We start from the raw sequence: 19,915 nt of genomic DNA, 5'->3' as shown, positions 1-19,915 counted from the left end.
TGTACTCAAATCAGATATTATAAATGTTTTAAAAATAACAAATTTCATACTAAATAAACTTAGTTGTTACCTGCAAAAGATCTAAATAATTTGTACGAGTTTTCTTCATATTATTTATATATTTAAAAATGATTCACCAGAACAAAAACATATTTAAAAAAAAACAAAAAAACCTGCTTTGTGTGTGTGTGTGTGTGTTTTTAAGTATTCAGTAATGAACTTTTTTTAACTAGTAAAATAATTTTAAATTAGTTTAGTACATTGCTTATACATTTCATAAATTTATTAATTTATAAAGTCTCTTTAAACCATTGTTGCACCTCTCAATCTGTTATTTAGTTACTAAAAATGTAAAAAATATTCATTATTTAGAAAATGTGTTCAATGAAATATGAAATGCAAAAAATTTCAGAATAGTTGTACTGAACATTTTATAATCTGAATTAATTTAGGATTTTATAAATATAATATGAAATGGTTGCATTCCTTTTTTCCATTTATGAATAAAAAGTTTGATTGTATTTATATATATTATTTCAATGAAATAATAGCACATACAAAAAAAATTTGTACATTGCTATGACTAAAATGAAATTGTTTTGATTTTTTAATTCAGTGCATTTAAAGCATAAACAAGAAGGTGTTATACTTTGTGTGACATATATTTACTAACCTTATTTCATTTTTACAGGAGAGGTGGAAGTGGTTCTGCATCCCGATTAGGCAACCTGAGTTCTAAAAGAGGATCAGTAACTCTTGGAATGAGTGAGGACAGCAGTCCTACTTTATCATTGGCCGATGATTCTCCCAATGAAGATAGTCAAGTTTAGTGCATTGGAATTTATGCTCTAGCACTACTAACAAAGGTCTTTAACCCGGGAGGCATTTTATTAAGGAAACTGATATGAAAACATTCCTAATTCAATCATGTTATTTTTCATTTGCAACTAATCAGAAGATCTTTTTTTATGGCAGTTGCGTGGTCAGTAAATATTGCCTCTACTTATAGACTTCATTCCTATGTTCATTCTTTTTTCATGCCTGAGTTATTGATTGACTGTTGAAGGATCAAAAATAAGAGCAGTTAAATGGTTGTTATGCAGTTATCCGTTTAACTACAGCATTAAGATACTAAGAGCTTTAACAGAAAGCAGTAAAATTTTAACTGCTCTTCTTAATAAACTGACTACCTTTTTAAATTTTGTTGTAATTTGAAGAAGCAAAGACGTTTTTTTATTTGGACAGTTTGACTACAAGAGTTTTGTATTGTGTTCATATTTTTTTTAAGTTGAAATTTTTTAAATCAGTTGAAATGAAATTTCTTTACATTGCTCATCAAAGTTTCTTACTTGAAGAAGCCTCCAAATTTTTGCAGTTTTGTGTGCAATAAATGGCCTTTTTGTAGCAAACTTTTTTTAATCTTAGAAAATGTTGAGATAAAAAAAGAGAAAAAGAATTTGCTTGGAGATTACTGAAATGCCTTATTTAAAGCTATGCATGATAAGAATGTGCCTGTTTTGGTACAGTGATTGAACTAAGTTGAATTCTTATTTTTATATGATCAATGAAAACAGTATGTTTCTGTAAATTGAATATTGATTAAAGGGTTGAATTCTACAAAATGTGTTTTTTCTTTGTCGAGTATTGATACTTGAAAGCGATTTTTAATTAACAGTATGAATTTTTGAAAAGCATCTTTTATTTTTAAAGAAAATATCAATTTCTAATGAAGAAATACGTAGAATAGACTGAATACTATACAGTTAAACTATTTTCTTTCATGAATTTAAAAAAAAAAAAAATTAACCATCATTCACAAGGATTTTTGTCAGAATAAATATCATAAATTAAAAGAAATACTTATAAATGGTGAGCAAGAACTTGATTAGTATTATTTAACTATATAGCTTATTTAATTTCCAAGAGCCCTCTCACCTCCCTTCCAATACAACAATTATGGAAAATTCATCATAAATTAAAAACTTAGCGAAACATTTGTATAATTCTTGATTACTGCTGTGAAATAATACTTGAACTATTTAAGTTAAAACAAGTAATAAAATATTTATTTTCAATCTACTTATATAATAACAAAGATATATTTTAATTAAAATTTGACAAAAGTCTCATAAGCCTATGTCTGCTTAAAATACGATTGCACATGTTTCATACCTTTTTCTTTTCACCTTTGGAAACGAAATTTTCCCAAAAGTTCTCTTCTTCTTGAATAAATGGCCTACAGTTTTGCATCAGATCATTAAATGTAAGAAAGACAAAATTTTTTAGTTCATGCTTTTCTTCTTCAAAATTTTCCTATTAAAAAGGAATTTTCAATTAATTAGTTAATATGCTAATTTTGTGTTGAATATTTTTTTTTCCATTATTAACTATAAATAACATAAAGTTAGAATTTAAGGGTAATTACGATTTTCTTCTTTATATACAAGCTTGTATAAATTCCATGCAATGAAAGCATCAAATGTCATTTTCTAGCAGAATAAAATTTTCTTCCTTTCCAAAGCAAAATAAAATATATTATCCCTTTGGACAGAGTAGATTCTTGTCTTTGTTAATATGAAGTTTTATCACACCTATGAAGATACATTAAAGAAATGGCAACATTTTCCTAATTTGAGAGAATAGATATAGATGTTTGTCTAAAATTAAGACAATCTTTGGTCTTTACTGATTGATATTTGTACTGCCTCTTAAATTATTTATATATTAAAACTATAGTTTTAACTACATTCTATTAGTTTTTAATAAAATTTCCTTTTCTGGGCTAAAATTATCTAGGATTTTCTTTTTTATGAAACCCTTAATAAGTTAGCATAAATATGAGCATGAGAATAATCAGCATGGCTGAAATATTTTTAAAATAAAAATAAAGTATATGGTAGTGGGAAAATTAAATAATTATTTCTAATATGGCCGCATTCTGTCATATTAAAACTAAATATGTTTCAAGCATTCAAAAGTAATCAGTAACTAATAATTATGAATAAAATCCTTAAAATAATTTTCTTATTTACCTGATGAACTGGTTCTGTAGCCACAGCAACACAATGATTATCATCCAAAAATGTTTCTTCAAATTTCCATTGAGGTTTTAAATTTCCATTTTCATACACCGTTGTGTCTTCTGTAATAATTCCTTGATTCAAGATTGGTGTTGGGCATGAAAAACTCAAACCCTGCAGATTAAATGCTAGCCCAAAGCCAGTTGCTTTAACACAACTTTCTTTCAAACACTGGGAAAAAAAAAACAAATATGAAATAGATTTAAATCTAAGTATGAACAATACCATTTGTTATAGGTGATATGCACATAAATAAAGTCTGCAAATGTATAATTATTTAAATTTTTATATTTAATCATTAATTTAAGATTATATATATATATATATATATATATATATATATATTCACATCTGGTTGTTAAAATATTTATAAAAATCAGTCACTTCAACTTTAATGAATTTGGTCTTCTAATTGAAATCATCATTTTCTTCATGTGAATATGGTTAGGTACAGAACTGGTATTTATGATTATTAATTAAATAATTATAATTGTGAATTTGTATAATTATAAATATAGATATCCAAATCTATCGGATATTAAAAGATATATGCTCTTTCATATTATTAGATAAATGGATGCATTTTCTTGCAGCTGTCTGTGATTGCTTGAACAGGCAATAGCAGAAAATGTTTTAATGTTTAAAATGTTGTTGCAGGATTGCAGAAAGCTTTATAATTAATCCTGTTATCTAGAGTACAAAATCAGTAGCTGCAAAATGTACTTAGTCAAGATGATACGTTTAAAAAAAACCCATAAATTTCCTAGTTCTTTGTTATTTTAGACTTTTCTGATGATGTAAAGAAAAAATATTTCCCTAATAGTCCCTTTGATTAATATAATTATATACATTGTTATGAATCTATAATACTGTTTTGTTGCAATGTTAGCCTTCAAACCTAAATGGCATGTATAGGAATGTGATTAATCAATAGGCAAAAAATAGGAAATCCAAAAAAGTGCCACAAAACAACTTATGAAGGAAAAATATATAATAAATATAAATAGTCAAAACACAGAAAAATTATCAAAATTACAATCATATTGGTCTTCATTTATTTCAAAATATTTATAAAAGTAAGAAGCCAATAGCTTAAGATTTACTTACAGGCATTTTAAGAAGTATACTGTCATGAACAAATTTAAATGTATATAGGACAACAAATATTCCTGAAAACCAGTACTTTATTGTAAACATGCCTCACTAACTTATTTTAGCAAACATTTCTTTTAAGGTGAATATTTTCTTGGCAGCGTCCTTTAACACTACTTTTTTCTTAGATTTAATTGTTTGTTACAAGCTTTTTTTTTTGCTAAAAATTTCTGTTTTGCGAAATACAATTAGACATTCCATTTTGCTGGGAGACAAAGTAAGGCGAGGTGGTCACATGAGAAACCAATTCTTTTTTTGTTGATACATTATAAGCTGAGAGCTTTCATTGTGCTATGATTTAATTAGAGATTTGTTGTTTACAAATGCTCTTCTATGGATACATCTTATCTGTGTTTTGTGAAATAAAAAGCAGTTTTCTTTTAACTAGTGAATTATACTTATTTCACAGTGTATCCACAGGATGATTTCTGTAATGATATCCATTTTTTTTATATCAATAAGCAGATAATTAGAAATGAATAATGTTTTGCACTATGTTTAATGATTTCTAAATTTCAAACCATACATATGCGATATAAGAAAATTATGTACATATTTTACTAACCCATACACGGTAAAATCTGCTTAACTGTTCTTTCTCTGAACCAGGTTGAGCAATAAAATTCCACTCATGAGAAGAAAATAGTCTCTTCATCAAAGAGAAATACTCTTCTATTGATGTTTCTTTTCCTGAAATATAGGTATCATAATTTGATATAAAAGTGGCATAATTTAAAAATTTTCCTCCTTTCTTTAACACAAAAATGAATGAACAACAACAAAAAAGTAAACAGAAAGGTATTGAAGATTTCAGGTTAATATGTCACATTTTTCAAAGTTCTTGATGGACAGAAAAGAGAGAGAAGCACCTATTGAAAGGAAAATTCCTTACCTCTGTATTCAACTTTCATGACATCAACACCTACTCGGCAGTTATATTCTGCAGCTAATACACAAAAGTCTCCATGATGAGATATATTGAAATCGAATCCATCACATTTTTCCAAGAATGGTTTCCCAGATGATGACCTTGAAAATGAAATTTCATTATATGGAAAACCTAAGCACTCATTAACCACCTTTCTCATCAGAAGTCGTCCAACCTTAAAGAAAAAGATGTAATAAAAAGATTAAAAGCTATAAATTAACTATCTTCATATTAAAATTCTTAAAATTTTCCCAATTTTTCACATTTTAATAGACTTAATTTATTAAAAAATTTTGTTAAAAAAATCTTTAATTTTATAAATGGTGTAACAAATCTTTTTTCCGTATTAAATGTCTTAGTTAAAATTATTTTTATTTTCAACATTACATAAGAATACGTTGAATTTACAACAAATCTAAATATACCTTGCTTTAAATTTCCTGCACTACCTTGAAGTAGAAAATACAGTTCCAATAACTTCTATTTTTTCATTCTTGTTTACATATAGTGTGTCTGAACAAAAAAACAATGGTTTATACTAAATTATTTACACTTGAATCGCTTTTTAAAAGCAAATGTAAACAAAGAAATATATCGCATATGCATACCACAGCTCTTGCTATTTGCACATGTGCAGTTTGAGGTTTCTGTGCATGCACAGAATAATTAAAATCGTATTTATAAAACTCCTTTTTCATTTTGATATGACTTTAATGAACTAAAACCTTTCCCAATAAATGCCCGACAAAATTGTATACATATCTCGAATATCTGTTAATTATTTCTTGAGTTTTTGTGGTTCAAACATACAGCCTTTGGTGTGTGGTTTAACACGCATTGCCAAATTTACTTTAAATTAGAGTATTAAAACATTTTTACTTAATGAAAACTGCCAGCCAAGTAGATAACAAAAATAAATTTTAATTACAAATTATATTAACAAATATAGATCATGATACATTGGCCGTAATTCCATCGACCAGCACGAGGCAGAAGTTCGGAGCAAGCCGGCGAAGGCAGGAAGTGAGTCGCTTTTATTCGTTGGAGAGCAAAGTTCATCTCCATAGGTATGATTGATGCTTATCGCCAGCTGGCGAAACAAACAGTCATTTATCACCTGTTTGGCCTCTGCAAGCTGCTTTCAGGAGACTTCATTTTATACTATGTATAGGTATAGATATATATTCCTATATGACAGAATATTGTAAAGAAGATTAAAATATATTAAAATTGCAAAAGTTACAGTATAAACTTGAAATATGTTTTTAACAAGAATATGCCTGTTTTATACATAATAAAGCAGAAATGTTTTTATTTAGGAAATTTTATAAAAACTAATATAAAATAAAGTATTTTGAATTACATAATTTTTCACTACATTAGAGCAGTAAAATAGTAAATACTAGTAATACATAGCATTTCTGTAAAAAAATAGGTAGATAAAATTCTTAAATAAAAAACTTTTTAGCACAATTATTTTACTTAATTTTTCAAAATGCTTTGCATGTACAAATATTTTATTAAAATTATGTTATAAAAGTTTCTTTAAATATTTTCACCTGTTAATAGAGAGAAAATAAGCATAATTATCAGCAATATAAGTATAATTACTCAACTATCAGCAGAATTGGAAAACAAGGCAACCACAGATAATTTGAAAAAAAAAAAACTCAAATCAATATGAAAAAGATTTAGCATAACTTTTATTTAAGAGAGCCTATGCATACAACTATGATTTAACCCTTTGACCACAACTTTTTAAAAAATCCTTTCTCTTCATTTTTCCACACAAGTGAAGAGAATAGGTTCTGAATAAGAAAAATGTGTTTGAATTTACTTTTTCACCCAAATGATTTTTAAGCCAGATATTGGGACATAATGCTCAAATAGCATTAAAAAAATTACTTCTATTAAGAAGTATTGAAATCAATTTTAAAAGGTTAATAGGATATAGGATATATATGTTCCATCAGTATTCAAATAATAAATAAAAAATGGATTTCTGCACTTGTAAATTTTTTATGAAAAAAACAACAACATTTTTTTTTATTTCTAAACAAACAACAACAAAAAAAAAAACACTTTTTTTTTTAAATATGTAGTTAATAATTTTTTGAAAGATTTTGATCTTAAAAAATGAACAATTAAGAGTTCACTGTATATTGTATCAAAATCATTTTGATCATAAAATTTATTTGGAGACATTCCTTATGAGATTGTGATTCATAATGTATGAAGTACTGATTCTGCTATTTATGGAGAAAGAACCCTCCCCCCCCAAAAAAAAAATTATCAATATATCTAAAGGCAGTACAGTATTTCTAATTAAGTGATTCCAATGATTTTGCCATGAAAAAGAAAAACATAATTCTTTAAATGCATAGTTATATTTTTAAGGACAATACTAATATATTTATCTTCTAAATTTCAAATTTCTGAAAACATTTGTTTTTTCCTAATGCAGTAACAAGACTTAATAATATAGTTTTAAAATTCAGCACATATGAAACCATATTTTACTATATAAATAAATCCAGATATCCTTTCCCTTTTGAAAATGTTTTAAAAAAGGAAAAACATTCTAGATTAATTGATAGTTCTTTAAAATGTTTTATAATTTAAAAAATATTTTTTTATAATTTAATATTTAAAGATAAAAATGTAAGGTTAAATACACCCATTTAAATTATTCATTTTAATCAGATCATTTTCATCAAAACATATTAAAACACAATAGTGAAATGTGGTTAATTATAATTTTATGAAATGAATAACATTTATGAAAATTACAAATATTCTATTTTATTTTATAGAGCTATTTTTATCTCAAATTTATTGGATCTACAGTAAAAAAAAAACACACAAGCTATAATAATTTATACATTCCAGTGTAATTTTCTATAATACAGTCTACAGAAAGTATATGAAAAAGATGCAAATATTACAGACAATTCTTTTTCTAAGATATTCTTAAAACAGAGAGGGGAAAGAAAAAATAACTTACCATTGAAGCTTTACAGTCCTCAACAAATGCAAATCGATAACACCGTTCACACTCTTCTCTTTGAACACACTGCACAGCTAATTTCCATTGCTCAAATGTAGGCTTCCAATTAGACACATTGAAACACCATCGGATGCCGGTTTGAGAAAAAGACATTTTCTTAAAGGAATGAGGTTTGTTTTCCGGCGTATGCTCCTGAAACGGATTCTTAGCTTGTGCCGGGTTAACAAAAAATCAAAACTCGAATATCACAAAAAAGTGTGTTTAAGCTACCATGTCCAATAAGAAGAAAATATGAAATACTTACACAACAAAAAAAAAAGGAAAAATTGATTTATATTATTTGCATTCCGTTTCCGTATCAATATTATAGTTTGCATTTCACTTCATTTCTAATTTTCATCAAATTATTTATTTATATCTATTACTTCAAATTTTATTTTATTATTTATGAAAAATGATGATGAAATAAACTTTTTGAAATAAATTTTGCTTTTAACTTTTGCTTAAATTTTTCAATTTTTTTAAAAAAAATTTTCTAACGACAAAATAAGATCAAATTAAGAAGTTTGTGATGGGATGATTATCAGACAAATATTCAGACTTTGATATTAATTCCTGATATAATGAGGGTATCGTTTCAAACGATCCCAAGGAAGAACTTTTGTCATAATGATTGTATATGAATAGAATTTCAAATTCATTGATATGTAGAAAGGAAGATGGCAACGGCAATCCAACGTCAGTAACTGAAGTGTCCGGAAGAAGAATTTATTCATTGTTGATTTCATCGGTTTGTCGTGTGAAACGTTAGGATTTGGCCATTTTGATTACTTTTATAATACAAAATGACGGATAAATTAGATATGTCGCTTGATGACATAATAAAACAAAACAAAGGGCAATTCCGTTTAAGAGGAAGAGGAGGAAATAGAGGCCGCGGTGCAAGAGGAAGAACGCGCGGTGGTGGAAATTTTGCCGGGAATTCAATTCGACCTCGGGCATTAAGAGCCCGGTCTCGACCTATGCCTTATTCAAGAGTATGTATTCATGTTTCCTGCAAAATTTTATTGAAAGAAAGTGTGCTTGATGGTTAATTATCCAATACAATTTTACATATTTTTTTATATTGTCATGCTCACGTGATTGTGAAATAGTGTTAATTGCTATGTATTAGTAGAAACCTTTTATACTTCTGATATGTGATTTTTAACGATGGCATTTCATTCTATCTATTACTTGTATCTTCCTAATCTTTATTCTTTTTTTAAAAAAAAACATTCTAATTATATATGTAGTGTAATTTACCAGATTTTAAATTGTAAACCTCCGGATTTAAATATAAATTTTATATATATACTAATTAATATTTTAATCCTTTGCAAACAATTCTATTGAAATATACGTAATCCTTATGTGAAGATTGAAATTAACTGCAATCAATGCTTTTGCCAAACAAATGAAACCTAACTGAATTTATTTTTAATTCTGTATAATTTTATTTAAATAGCAATGTAGCTAATTTTTAAGATAAATAATAATGCAAAATACTTCATGCATTTATTTGTTGAAAGAAATCTCATTGAAAGCAAAATGCTTTGATTTTATTTTAGATATATTGAATATCTTTCATTGGCACAGACTATTTACAAATTTTAAGGTATTGCTTATTGTTATATATGTATTTTTAGCTAGTTGTGTGAAAGAAAATCGATATTTTTCAGTATTTTCATAAATTTATTAATTTTTTTGGCTATCATAACATTGTAACATGCACATCAGTTTACAAAAATGCTAATAAATTATCAGTTTTAGCATTTTGAAAAAGTCTGTAAATGGAATAAATTAGTGGAAGCTATTTTTAGTGATTATTTTGGGTCCTATCAAAATGACCACTTCATCCCTGTGACCAGTGCAGTCAAATATCTTTAAAATGTTATAATTCTGTTGAGATCTGCATTCCCTTTAGAAAATCCTAGACCATTCATATTAAATTGAAGAAATTAGCATAATGTACAAAAAAATATTATTGTAAAAATATATACATGGTTAATTAAGCTTTTCCTTAAAAACAAGTTATTGGGATTATCATATTTTGAATTATCAATACATAAATTACTGACATGAATGATATTCATTAAAAGATTCAGAATGCAATAGGTGTTATCTTAAGTTTTCAATATTCTGAGGGAGCAATGGTCTATTCACACTTCCATCTTTTTCTTAATATATTTATTACTCCTTTAATGTGTGGTCCATGTCCTTATCTTTTCTACATCACTTTTGTTTATGTATTGGACTGTTATTCTTCTGGATTATAGATTCAATTTTATTCTATTTCAGCACTGAGTTAAACAGTTGAGAAATTTTCAATGTATCCATGGCCTCTTGCTGAAATTGATCAGTTTCTTTCAAGAGATTGCAATTTTCTTTCATGCTTAAAACATGAAGTTTGTTCATTCTGAAATTGTCAATGATTTCTAATCATAGCTATTAGCACACTGAATGAAAGGAGGCAGAGCATTGCATATAGAAAGGATTAGTCTAGTTAATTATCCCCCCCCCCCCTTGTTGGCTTTATACTTTCTTATCTTACCTTCGAAATTGATCACTATAAGCTAATTGTTTCTCTAGAACTGGTGGATTTTTTATTTATTTAAATTAGGAAACTCTGTTCCATGTTATTTTAATTAATACATCTGCTATCACAACTGTATGAGTTATTATTGATGCATTAATAATTATAAATATTTCTTTAGTGATATCACTGCAAGAAGCTTGGATTGGCTAATGGCCTTGCTTCAATTTTTAATTTAGACTTCATAGATATTGCTAAAAGGAACATATATTGATTTACATTTTAGAGGGATCAGGCTCAAGAATATAACTTTGGCAAAGGAAGATTTTATTTCATTTTCTTTTAAAATTCAGATTCATATTGTGATCAAATTTGTATTTTATTAATAGCAAATGCTTAATTATTGTAAACAAATTTTTGTATGCTATTTTAGATTACTGTTGCTACTTTTGCTTTTAAATGTGGGGGGGGGGGATTGATAACTGTGATAATTTTAAATTGAGATGCTTAAAATGTTATCACATATTCCAAAACTGTTTATAGATAAAGTTTGTATGCATTGATATGAATTATTTGTAAAGTAAATATAAATCTTAAAATATTTTTGTTTCACCTTTTCCCCCTCAAATTGTGTTAGAGCTATCATGCATTTTACTAAGGACATATATTTTAATGAAACATATTTTTACTAGTTGAATAATTTGTAATGAAATTATTGTATAGTTAATATTAATACTAGATTTAAATTTACTTTTTTTTTTCAGCCTAAAGAATTGCCAGACAAATGGCAGCATGACTTGTTTGATGGAGGTATCAATCCTCGAGGTGGTCTTTCTACAGGTCTCACAAAGCTTCTTGTTTCAAATTTGGATTATGGAGTTTCTGATGGTGATATAAAGGTACAATGGAATTTTAAGAAATCAAAGAAATTGATGTAATATTGCATAGTAATATTTTTTGCTGGATTATATTTTTCAAAAATTTCCTTTGGTAATTAGATTGTTCTTGAGAAATATTGGTTGTGTTAATTCTATTTCTATCTTAAACATGAGTTAGTAATCAGGATTCCTTTAAGAAATTATTTTTAAATTCCAAACATGCTAATTAGTCAAAAATAGTGCAATAATGAAGTTTGACATCTCATTTATTCATTGTGTATGTGAACTTTCTTAAGACAATAATAAATGCAACCGACAGCCTGCATAGAGCGTTTTTTGTTATTCGTGAAAATGCAAATTTGATTCCAACTTTAATCCGTTAACTAATAATGCCTTATTTTAACAGATAGTTAATTTTCATGAGTATATTAGAACACATTTTATTTCATTTTTGTTTGTAAGAATTCCATATGTTTTCTAAAATTATGTAGTAATTTTCAATTGGCATATATATATATATAATATTATTATTACAGATTTATCAATAATTTTTCTTTAAAAAGGAACTGTTTGCTCCTCCTTTTTTTTTTTTTTTTAACATGCATGATATTTGTGAAATTTCTTAGATTCAATAAAAACTGAATGAAATAAAAAGGAATATAATATTGCCAAGAAATATTAAATTATAAATTTTATTCCGTAGTTTTTGGTAATTTAAGTGGTTAGAAACTCATTGCAACAGTCTTAAGTGTTTTTACATAAATATATTTAATTAATTATTACAACTTAGAAAATATTGCAACATAATTAAATTTGATTCTTTTAGATTTATAATGTTTTGAATGTAGAGATAGTGTTGGAATAATGATTTTCCCATCATAATATTTTCATAAGTTATGTCAGTTTTCCTTATATGATTAATTTCTGATTAAAATCTATGCAAATAAAACTTAACAGATGTGGTGCAGAAACCATGCTTATTTCATTTTGTCAAATAGTAACACTCAAATGTAAGTGAACCATTAAATGAATTTCAGACTGCTTCTTTCATTGAAGGCTTATACTAATGCTTTGAATCTCTTGCTAATTTATAGAGTTACAAAATGTTTTTAGAAATGTTTTGGTGATGGTTTGTTGCCATGGAAATTGATGTCCATTCCTATCTTTCAAAACAATTATCTGATAAAAATGGTCTTTGTATTCTCATAAGACTCAAAACATTACTTTTTTTAATGATATCAGTTTCCTACAATTTTCTCCTTAATTTTTTAATTCAGTTTCATATACTTACTATCTATAAAAAATGTTTTTAAATATTATGATGGAATTCAGACTCATCCATCAAAACATTGGGTTGCTTATTTTTATCAAAAAAATGTCTATAATAGGATTATCCCTCCACTTTTATTTCTTAATATATAATTTTTAATTTGCAATAAACTGATTCAATTGAATTAATGTATCTGTTGTATCAAATAGCAAGGTGCAGTGTATTCTTTATATATATAATAATAAAATATATTCTATATTAATAATTTAAGTCTAAAATTGTTAATAAGTGTTTGCCAGAGTTTCAACAGAAATTGCACAAAGATGCATTTTTTCACTTACGTTGAATATATTTTTGTCAAATTTAATGGTTCTAAATACAGTGATTTGCTCTGTATATTGTCAACATACATAATGCACAGATTTTTTTTGTGTTTTTTCATAGGGATTCTTTATTTATTGTAGAATCGGATGAGTTCACTTTCCTTAGATGGTGCCAACATTTTGAGTTTCTGCTAGTTTATTTTTAATTAAGTCAGATCATTTTACTTAAAGCAATGTTTGAAAATAATTGCGTTGTATTTTTTTAGTTATAAATTCTTTCTATTTTTGTGTAATAATAAAATAAAATTAGGATATCTTCTAATATGTATTTTTATGTTCACAAAGTTATCTAAAGCTATGTTGCTTTTGTGATCTAAACTTTTTAACTATATCTAAAAGGGCTTAATATTTTTCAATGTATTCCATAATGCATTTAAAAAGTATTTTGTTATTCTAATTATTTAAGGTGATTTAATATTTTAGCTATTGGCTATATGTATCTTATGTTTTTGAAGTATTTATTTCTGAGAGGATAAATTTAACTTACGGTGACTTAATTAATGTATTATGTAATTTTTCTTTATATTTTATAAATAGGTCTTGGAATGTAATAGGACAGTTAATTTTTTTATGATCATACTATAGTTGTGATTTTAGTAATATATAATATAGATTTATTTAAGAGGTTGGAAATAGAAAGAACTTGAATTGTTCTTCTTGTTGTATTTCTTCTCTAAGTCTGGTATTTTGCTTGCCAAGTGTTTTTAATAATCTATTAATCTCTGAAGGGCAATTGTGAACATTAAAATATTTGTTATGATATAATATTTTATGCTATAAATATAAGTTTTGCAACTAAAATGAATTATCTTAAAAGCCTACTAATTGATACTTCTCTTGACTGATATCCGTCAAATTAATGACAGTTTTTTTTCTCTTTCTAAAGCTTTGTTTTTAAAGCTTCTTCAGCTAGTAATTTTTGCATTTGTTATGATTTTAAACATTTTCGTTATGCTATTATTCATTTTCAGGAATTATTTGCTGAGTTTGGCCCCCTGAGGAAAGCTGCAGTACACTATGATAGATCAGGTCGATCATTGGGCACAGCTGATGTTATTTTTGAAAGAAGATCAGATGCAGTAAAAGCTATGAAACAATATAATGGTGTCCCACTGGATGGTAATTGGATTTAATTTTTATACTATTTACTTTATATACTACTTTTCTTAATTTTGAAATATAATTTGCAATGTCATTTTAGGTCGACCTATGAATATTCAGATAACCAGTTCAACTCTTCCTAGTGCAGGTAGAGGAAGAAGTGGCAGTTTAGGTGGAGGAGGAGGAGGTGGTGGGGGCAATAGAGGTTTTAATAGGTATGTATAATTTATTATCTAAAAATTAACGAGTTGCTCAGTAAATAAATTTTGTTACGTATCCTTTCTCTAAATATAAAACAGTTTATTATGATTAATTTTTATTCATTTTATCTCTTATTCCTATTTTTTTAAAAAAAGGCTGTTTAAAGTAATGATTCACAAGTTTATTTCATATGCCAAAATGTCTCTAGTTAGAGAACTTTTTGCTTTATGGAATGCTAACATTATGTTATCTAATTACATCTTAGTTATATTTACTAGTAACAGAAATTGATTTCTACCATTTTATTTTATTTCATTGCTGTTTTTTTTTTCTGTGACATTTTATAGTTAAGAAGAATAAGTGAAATTTTTGATAATATATGGGGTTTTTTCATTTCTTTAAAGAACCTGCATTTAAAGATTTGATAATCTAAGTTTCTGCAGAATATTATTTAATATGTGTAATTACTTGTTAATTGTGAATTTTCATACGTGTGTGTGCTTATAATATTCCAACAGAATAGCACATTGGTATTCTTTTATGAATTAAATGCTTATAATTGCTTTATAAATTTTTAGAGGTGCTTTTATTTATTATGATTGTTTTTTTTTTCAGCGATTTCAGGATGTTAAAAACAAACAAACAAAAAAACTAATTGAAATAAATGGATGAATGTAGTAGTTACCATACATGTTGAGTAATTTTGCACTTGCTCTTTAAATTTATTGTCTAACTATAGCTTTTTCTAATTTTTATCATGCATCCACATAATGATTTTTTTTATGTGTGTGTGTGGCAAAATTCTTAAGAAAAATGGACCTCTGTTTTATGTTTTTATATTTTGTTTTACATAAAAATGTTCTTCAATTGAATTTCTTATTATCTTCTCTATATTGTCACATTGCTTACTTTCTAGTCATTTCTTATTGATTTAATTAAACATTTTAAGGTGTGATTGTAATATTTAAAAAAAAAAAAGCATCTTTGTTCGAATAATTTATTAGATGTCTCTTAACTAGAAAAATTCTAGTATGGAATTTGTGTATGAGGATTTTTTTCTCTAAATTTATCTCTGCTGATTTCTTGCAACATATTTTTGGTTTCAGAGGCCGCTTAAGTGGTAACATTCGAGGTCGAGGAGGAAGGGGTGGTGCATCTCAACGAAAAGTACCAACTGCAGAAGAATTAGATGCTGAACTAGATGCTTATGTAAATAAAGTAAGTTTTTTATTTATTTTTAAATTGTCTAATTTATAGATTAGATTGTAGTTTGGAATATTCAAGACTGTTATATTTATGGATTTTAGAAATTGAATATTAAAATGCTAGTGAATATTTAGATAAATATCTTAACCTCAAATTATAATGTGTGTCAACATTTTTTTTTTTTTTTTTTTTTTTTTTTTTTTTTGTTATAAAATGCAGATTTTTGATGTTTTTAAGTGGAAATGTAATTGCGTAAAAATATTGGTGTTTTAAATTTAGATCTGGCTTTCAAAATGATTGAAAAATAGCTACTTTTAAAAATCTCGCAATATTATTACAAAAGTTGTTTTATATTTAAAATAATGCTGTTTCAGAGTATGAATATATTCAATATTTTTTTATATACATACTGCAGGCTTTATATCTTATTACTTTGTTGTTTAGTTTTTTCTTTATGTGTTGATATTTCTATACTAAATGTTACTTATTTTTTAATTTTTTTAGATGGAATGATACTTCATTTTATGCAGAAACCGATGAAATAGTACTCTATACAGATTGTTAAATTCATTTTTGAACTTTTACAGGCCACTAATGCCACATTTGCTGTTTTAATTTAAAAACGAAAGTGTTCTACTGGAGCATCACATTGTACAGATACGAATTGACCTACTTGCAGTCATCGAGTTTTATATACAAAAACGTGTGGCAACGATCTGTGTCCATTTTATTTTTTTCATCAATGTCATGCATTGTCTCATTCTATAAGTAATTCTCAATAACTTTGTTGATTCATTAAAGCACATTCATTTTATTTGTTTTTATTTTGTGTATTTTCATAAAACCTAAGTAGAAATTTAAAACATATTTTAATGTAGTGTGTGTTTGCTGCCTTAACTTATAAGCATATGACTATTAAGTCCATAATTGGTTTTGATCAATTATTAAAAATCTATTAGCCATGCCATTTTTAAAATTTTGAATAATATTTTAAGTGAGCAAAATTAGAAAAAAAATAAAAATCAATTGGTCCCACCTGGTTAAGATGTGGAGAAAAAAAAAAAAGAAAAAAAAAGCAACAAATGTATCTAATAAAAAAGTATTGTGAAAAAATTCATCCAGCTGGTTTTGAAGTTTTCTAATAGGTTTTTTTAATTGAATATTTTTTCAAAACAAGTTTGTCACAAAATTTTCTTATCTGATGCAAATGTCTTTTAATTACAATTTCTATTCTATTATCTACTTCTTTTCCATTTCATGACATTTTTTTACAGAACCTAGACTTTGAACATTATTTACATATTTTCTCTATATTACAAAAGATTATTTGTATATAACACAATTTTTGTGACTTTTTGTGCAAATATTCACGATTCTCATTTATTAATGCTGGAGTCAAAATGCACCAAGGAAGTTGATGTTAACTGCACTCTGCAGAATACAACTCTTTGCTGAGGGCAATCAATGCATATATCTCTCACTTAAGTGTTTGTTTATTTAATGATTTAGAAAAGTGTTTGGCTCTTTTATATAAAGTGGAATTTGAAGATGACAAAGGAACAGTGAAGAAAATGTGCCTTTGAAGTATATTATGCCATGTATCAGTGACTTAAAAAAATGAACATGAAAGCAGTTATAGACAGAAATGATGCTTATATGAAGCAGAGTGTGTAGCATCATTAAAGGTCCTTAGAAACTGTTTATTTGTAATAGTCCATTTAATTGTGCCTTAAAAGTGCTAACTTTCCTTTTTGAAAATTGAAAAAGGAAAAAAAATTTGATGCTGGATCTGCCAATTTATATGAATGATTTTTTCATATGTATATTATATTATGGCAATAACTGATCTCATATCGATGGCAGAATGCTATTGCATGTGGAAGGCAATGCAAAAGATATTCCCTCAGTTTAGGGAAATACATATAGCATAGAAAAAATATATCCTTTCTGTTAACTTGTTTCTTTAAAGAAAAAAAAATATATAAGTTAGAAGTGGAGGAAAAGCATTGAATATTATATAAAAGCTACACCAAGAGAAGTAAAATGTATTGAAAGAGCACACGATGAATGAAAAAAGACTTTTGAACCATTGTAGCACAAAAGTCATTCTGGAGATGAAATGAGATTGTAACTGAAATTAAAGCTTTAACATTCAAAGATGACAAATGATTCAGAGGGAGAATAGCAGCGAACATAGAATTACTGTTTATGTGTGAATATAACTGTTGAAAAAATATTAGAATATAGTAATCAGAAAAACTAATCATTTTAGTTATTTCAAAGTTATAAAATTTTAAGAAATTGGCTGTTAAAATACAGGGAGAAAACTTAAAAAAATTACATTATATATAGATAACTATCTGCTATTGACCAGATTATGCTTCAAACTACAAATTTGAAAAACAAAGTTTTTTTCTTTCCAGCCAATATGACTTCAATAAGGTGGGGAAACTTTAAAAGTTCTTTATAGAAAAACATTGCAACAGATAGTTATTTTGAAGAGCAACCAATATATAATTTGATTTGATACATAATTGATTTAAAAATCGCCATATCAGAAATAAAAATTGGCAGTTTGATATGACAAAATCTATTATCTAGAAATATTCAATTAAGTTATTTAGTGGATATGATAGAAAAATGTGAAAGTTGTGACTTTATGAAAAAAGTAAAAAAGCTTCGACGTAAAGAAAAAAAATGTCATCAACACAGAAATTTTTTTATAAGAATATAAAAATGTCTTCTTTAGGGAGTGGTCATAATTGCTAAATATCCTGCAGAGCATGTTGTGTTACAAATAAGACATTGCTATAAGTGATAAAGACATTTAAATGGTTATTAAGAAACCATCACAAGAAGAAATATTTCATTTCGTAGAAAATGAAATGAAATACTGTTTATAAAATACTGCAAATTATGTATTTTAGCCTTAATAAAGGTGAAAGTTTTTATCATGAATGTGTTCTTTATAATAAATCTATGCAAAGTTGTAATAAAGACTTTTTTTTTTTTACTATTAAGAATATATGATAAATTCAACAAAATGGATGTGTACATTCCTCCACCCCCCCCCCCCCCTTCTCATTCTTATAATTTAATTGACAATTTTTTTCAAGAAATTTTCTTAATGAAATATTTAAATGTAAATGAGGAGCTGTAATTAAGTTGAGACAACTATATTCTGTAAGTTTCCAGTTTGCCAACTCTTTATTTCTCTCTCAGTATCAGATATTAAATCTGTTTTTATTAGAATTTTTGCACTTGGATTTTATAGAGTAATGTTTCTGCACTGTCCAAATAGCCTTTTTTACAAATTTTCTATTTGTAATCTTTTAAATATGCAGTTTTGTAATTAAAAATGTAAGAATGCCATATGCAATTATCTTATTATTATCAAATGTATTATGAACAACACAAAGGCAATTTTTGAAAAAACAAAGTTAGTGATGAAAGTCACTGTTAAAATTGCACCCCCCCTTTTTTCCGCATTATTATTGTGGCCTTAATGCAAATCATTATTGGTAATGATAATCAGATAACTGGCAACCAAGCAATATATTTACTGATTTCTGGGGAAAATTTGTAAAAGAATCTATATTTAAAACACTATTAACATGAAAAAAAAGGCAGAAAATACGGGAAATATATAATAAAATGAGCAGAATGGTATATGGCTTCTAAAATGGAATGAACTATATACCTTTCAAAATTTGAAGCTTAAAAATATTTCGCCAAAGTCTAAGTTGCGTAAAATATTTAATTGAGCATTTTAGTGTTTATTAATTCCTTTGAACCAAAGGCAGTAGTATTAAATAAAAGCAGGTCGAACTTTAAAAAAAGGAAATAAATCAAAAATTATTCAATAATAAGTTAGCAACCATGGCATTTCCTCAAAAGTAATTCAGATTATGAAGATGTTTAAAATAGAATCAAGCAGTAAATAGGTTTGCTAAAGTTACAACTATATATATATAATTTTTTTTGGTAGTTCTTAACTCAATAGAATTTAAATTCTTATTTTTAATTACATACTAATGAGGATTTGGTCAATTTTTAGTCAAGCAAATTAAAAACTCATTTGAAATTATTTAATGGACTTTAAAAATTTTTAGCTTTGAAATGCTCTGCTAACTC

The 19,915-nt window shown here is 26.4% G+C and overlaps 3 protein-coding genes across 4 annotated transcripts in view; 2 read left to right on the top strand and 1 right to left on the bottom strand.

The window, feature by feature from the left end:
- The window catches only part of LOC129968794 (myosin heavy chain, non-muscle-like), a 93,265-nt gene extending 91,635 nt beyond the window's left edge, over positions 1-1,630 (top strand). The window contains exon 40 of the mRNA XM_056083046.1: positions 692-1,630. Within this exon, the coding sequence (XP_055939021.1) occupies positions 692-830 (139 nt within the window). The 3' untranslated portion in view covers positions 831-1,630. The remainder of the gene's footprint in view (positions 1-691) is intronic.
- A 414-nt stretch (positions 1,631-2,044) lies between these two features.
- Positions 2,045-8,537, bottom strand: LOC129968795 (L-aminoadipate-semialdehyde dehydrogenase-phosphopantetheinyl transferase-like). 2 transcript variants are annotated; one of them, XM_056083047.1, is made up of 5 exons: positions 8,165-8,537; positions 5,125-5,335; positions 4,798-4,922; positions 3,033-3,251; positions 2,045-2,313 (listed from the first exon to the last, which is right to left on the bottom strand). In XM_056083047.1, exons 1-5 carry the CDS (start codon positions 8,318-8,320, stop codon positions 2,167-2,169), a joined length of 858 nt encoding a protein of 285 aa, XP_055939022.1. In that variant the 5' UTR covers positions 8,321-8,537; the 3' UTR covers positions 2,045-2,166. The 2 variants fall into 2 exon arrangements, with proteins under 2 accessions (XP_055939022.1, XP_055939024.1); XM_056083049.1 differs by lacking the exon at positions 8,165-8,537 and adding an exon at positions 5,586-6,434.
- A 382-nt stretch (positions 8,538-8,919) lies between these two features.
- Positions 8,920-16,595, top strand: LOC129969395 (THO complex subunit 4-like). Its single transcript, XM_056083958.1, has 6 exons — positions 8,920-9,204; positions 11,507-11,641; positions 14,245-14,392; positions 14,475-14,589; positions 15,682-15,793; positions 16,286-16,595. The coding sequence occupies exons 1-6, from the start codon at positions 9,013-9,015 to the stop codon at positions 16,292-16,294; spliced, it is 711 nt and encodes a 236-aa protein (XP_055939933.1). The 5' UTR covers positions 8,920-9,012; the 3' UTR covers positions 16,295-16,595.
- Positions 16,596-19,915: the final 3,320 nt, after the last annotated feature.

This window comes from Argiope bruennichi, chromosome 5 (genome assembly GCF_947563725.1).
Source record: "Argiope bruennichi chromosome 5, qqArgBrue1.1, whole genome shotgun sequence".
Classification (NCBI taxonomy): Eukaryota; Metazoa; Arthropoda; class Arachnida; order Araneae; family Araneidae; genus Argiope; species Argiope bruennichi.
This window is presented reverse-complemented; position numbering and strand designations above follow the sequence as displayed.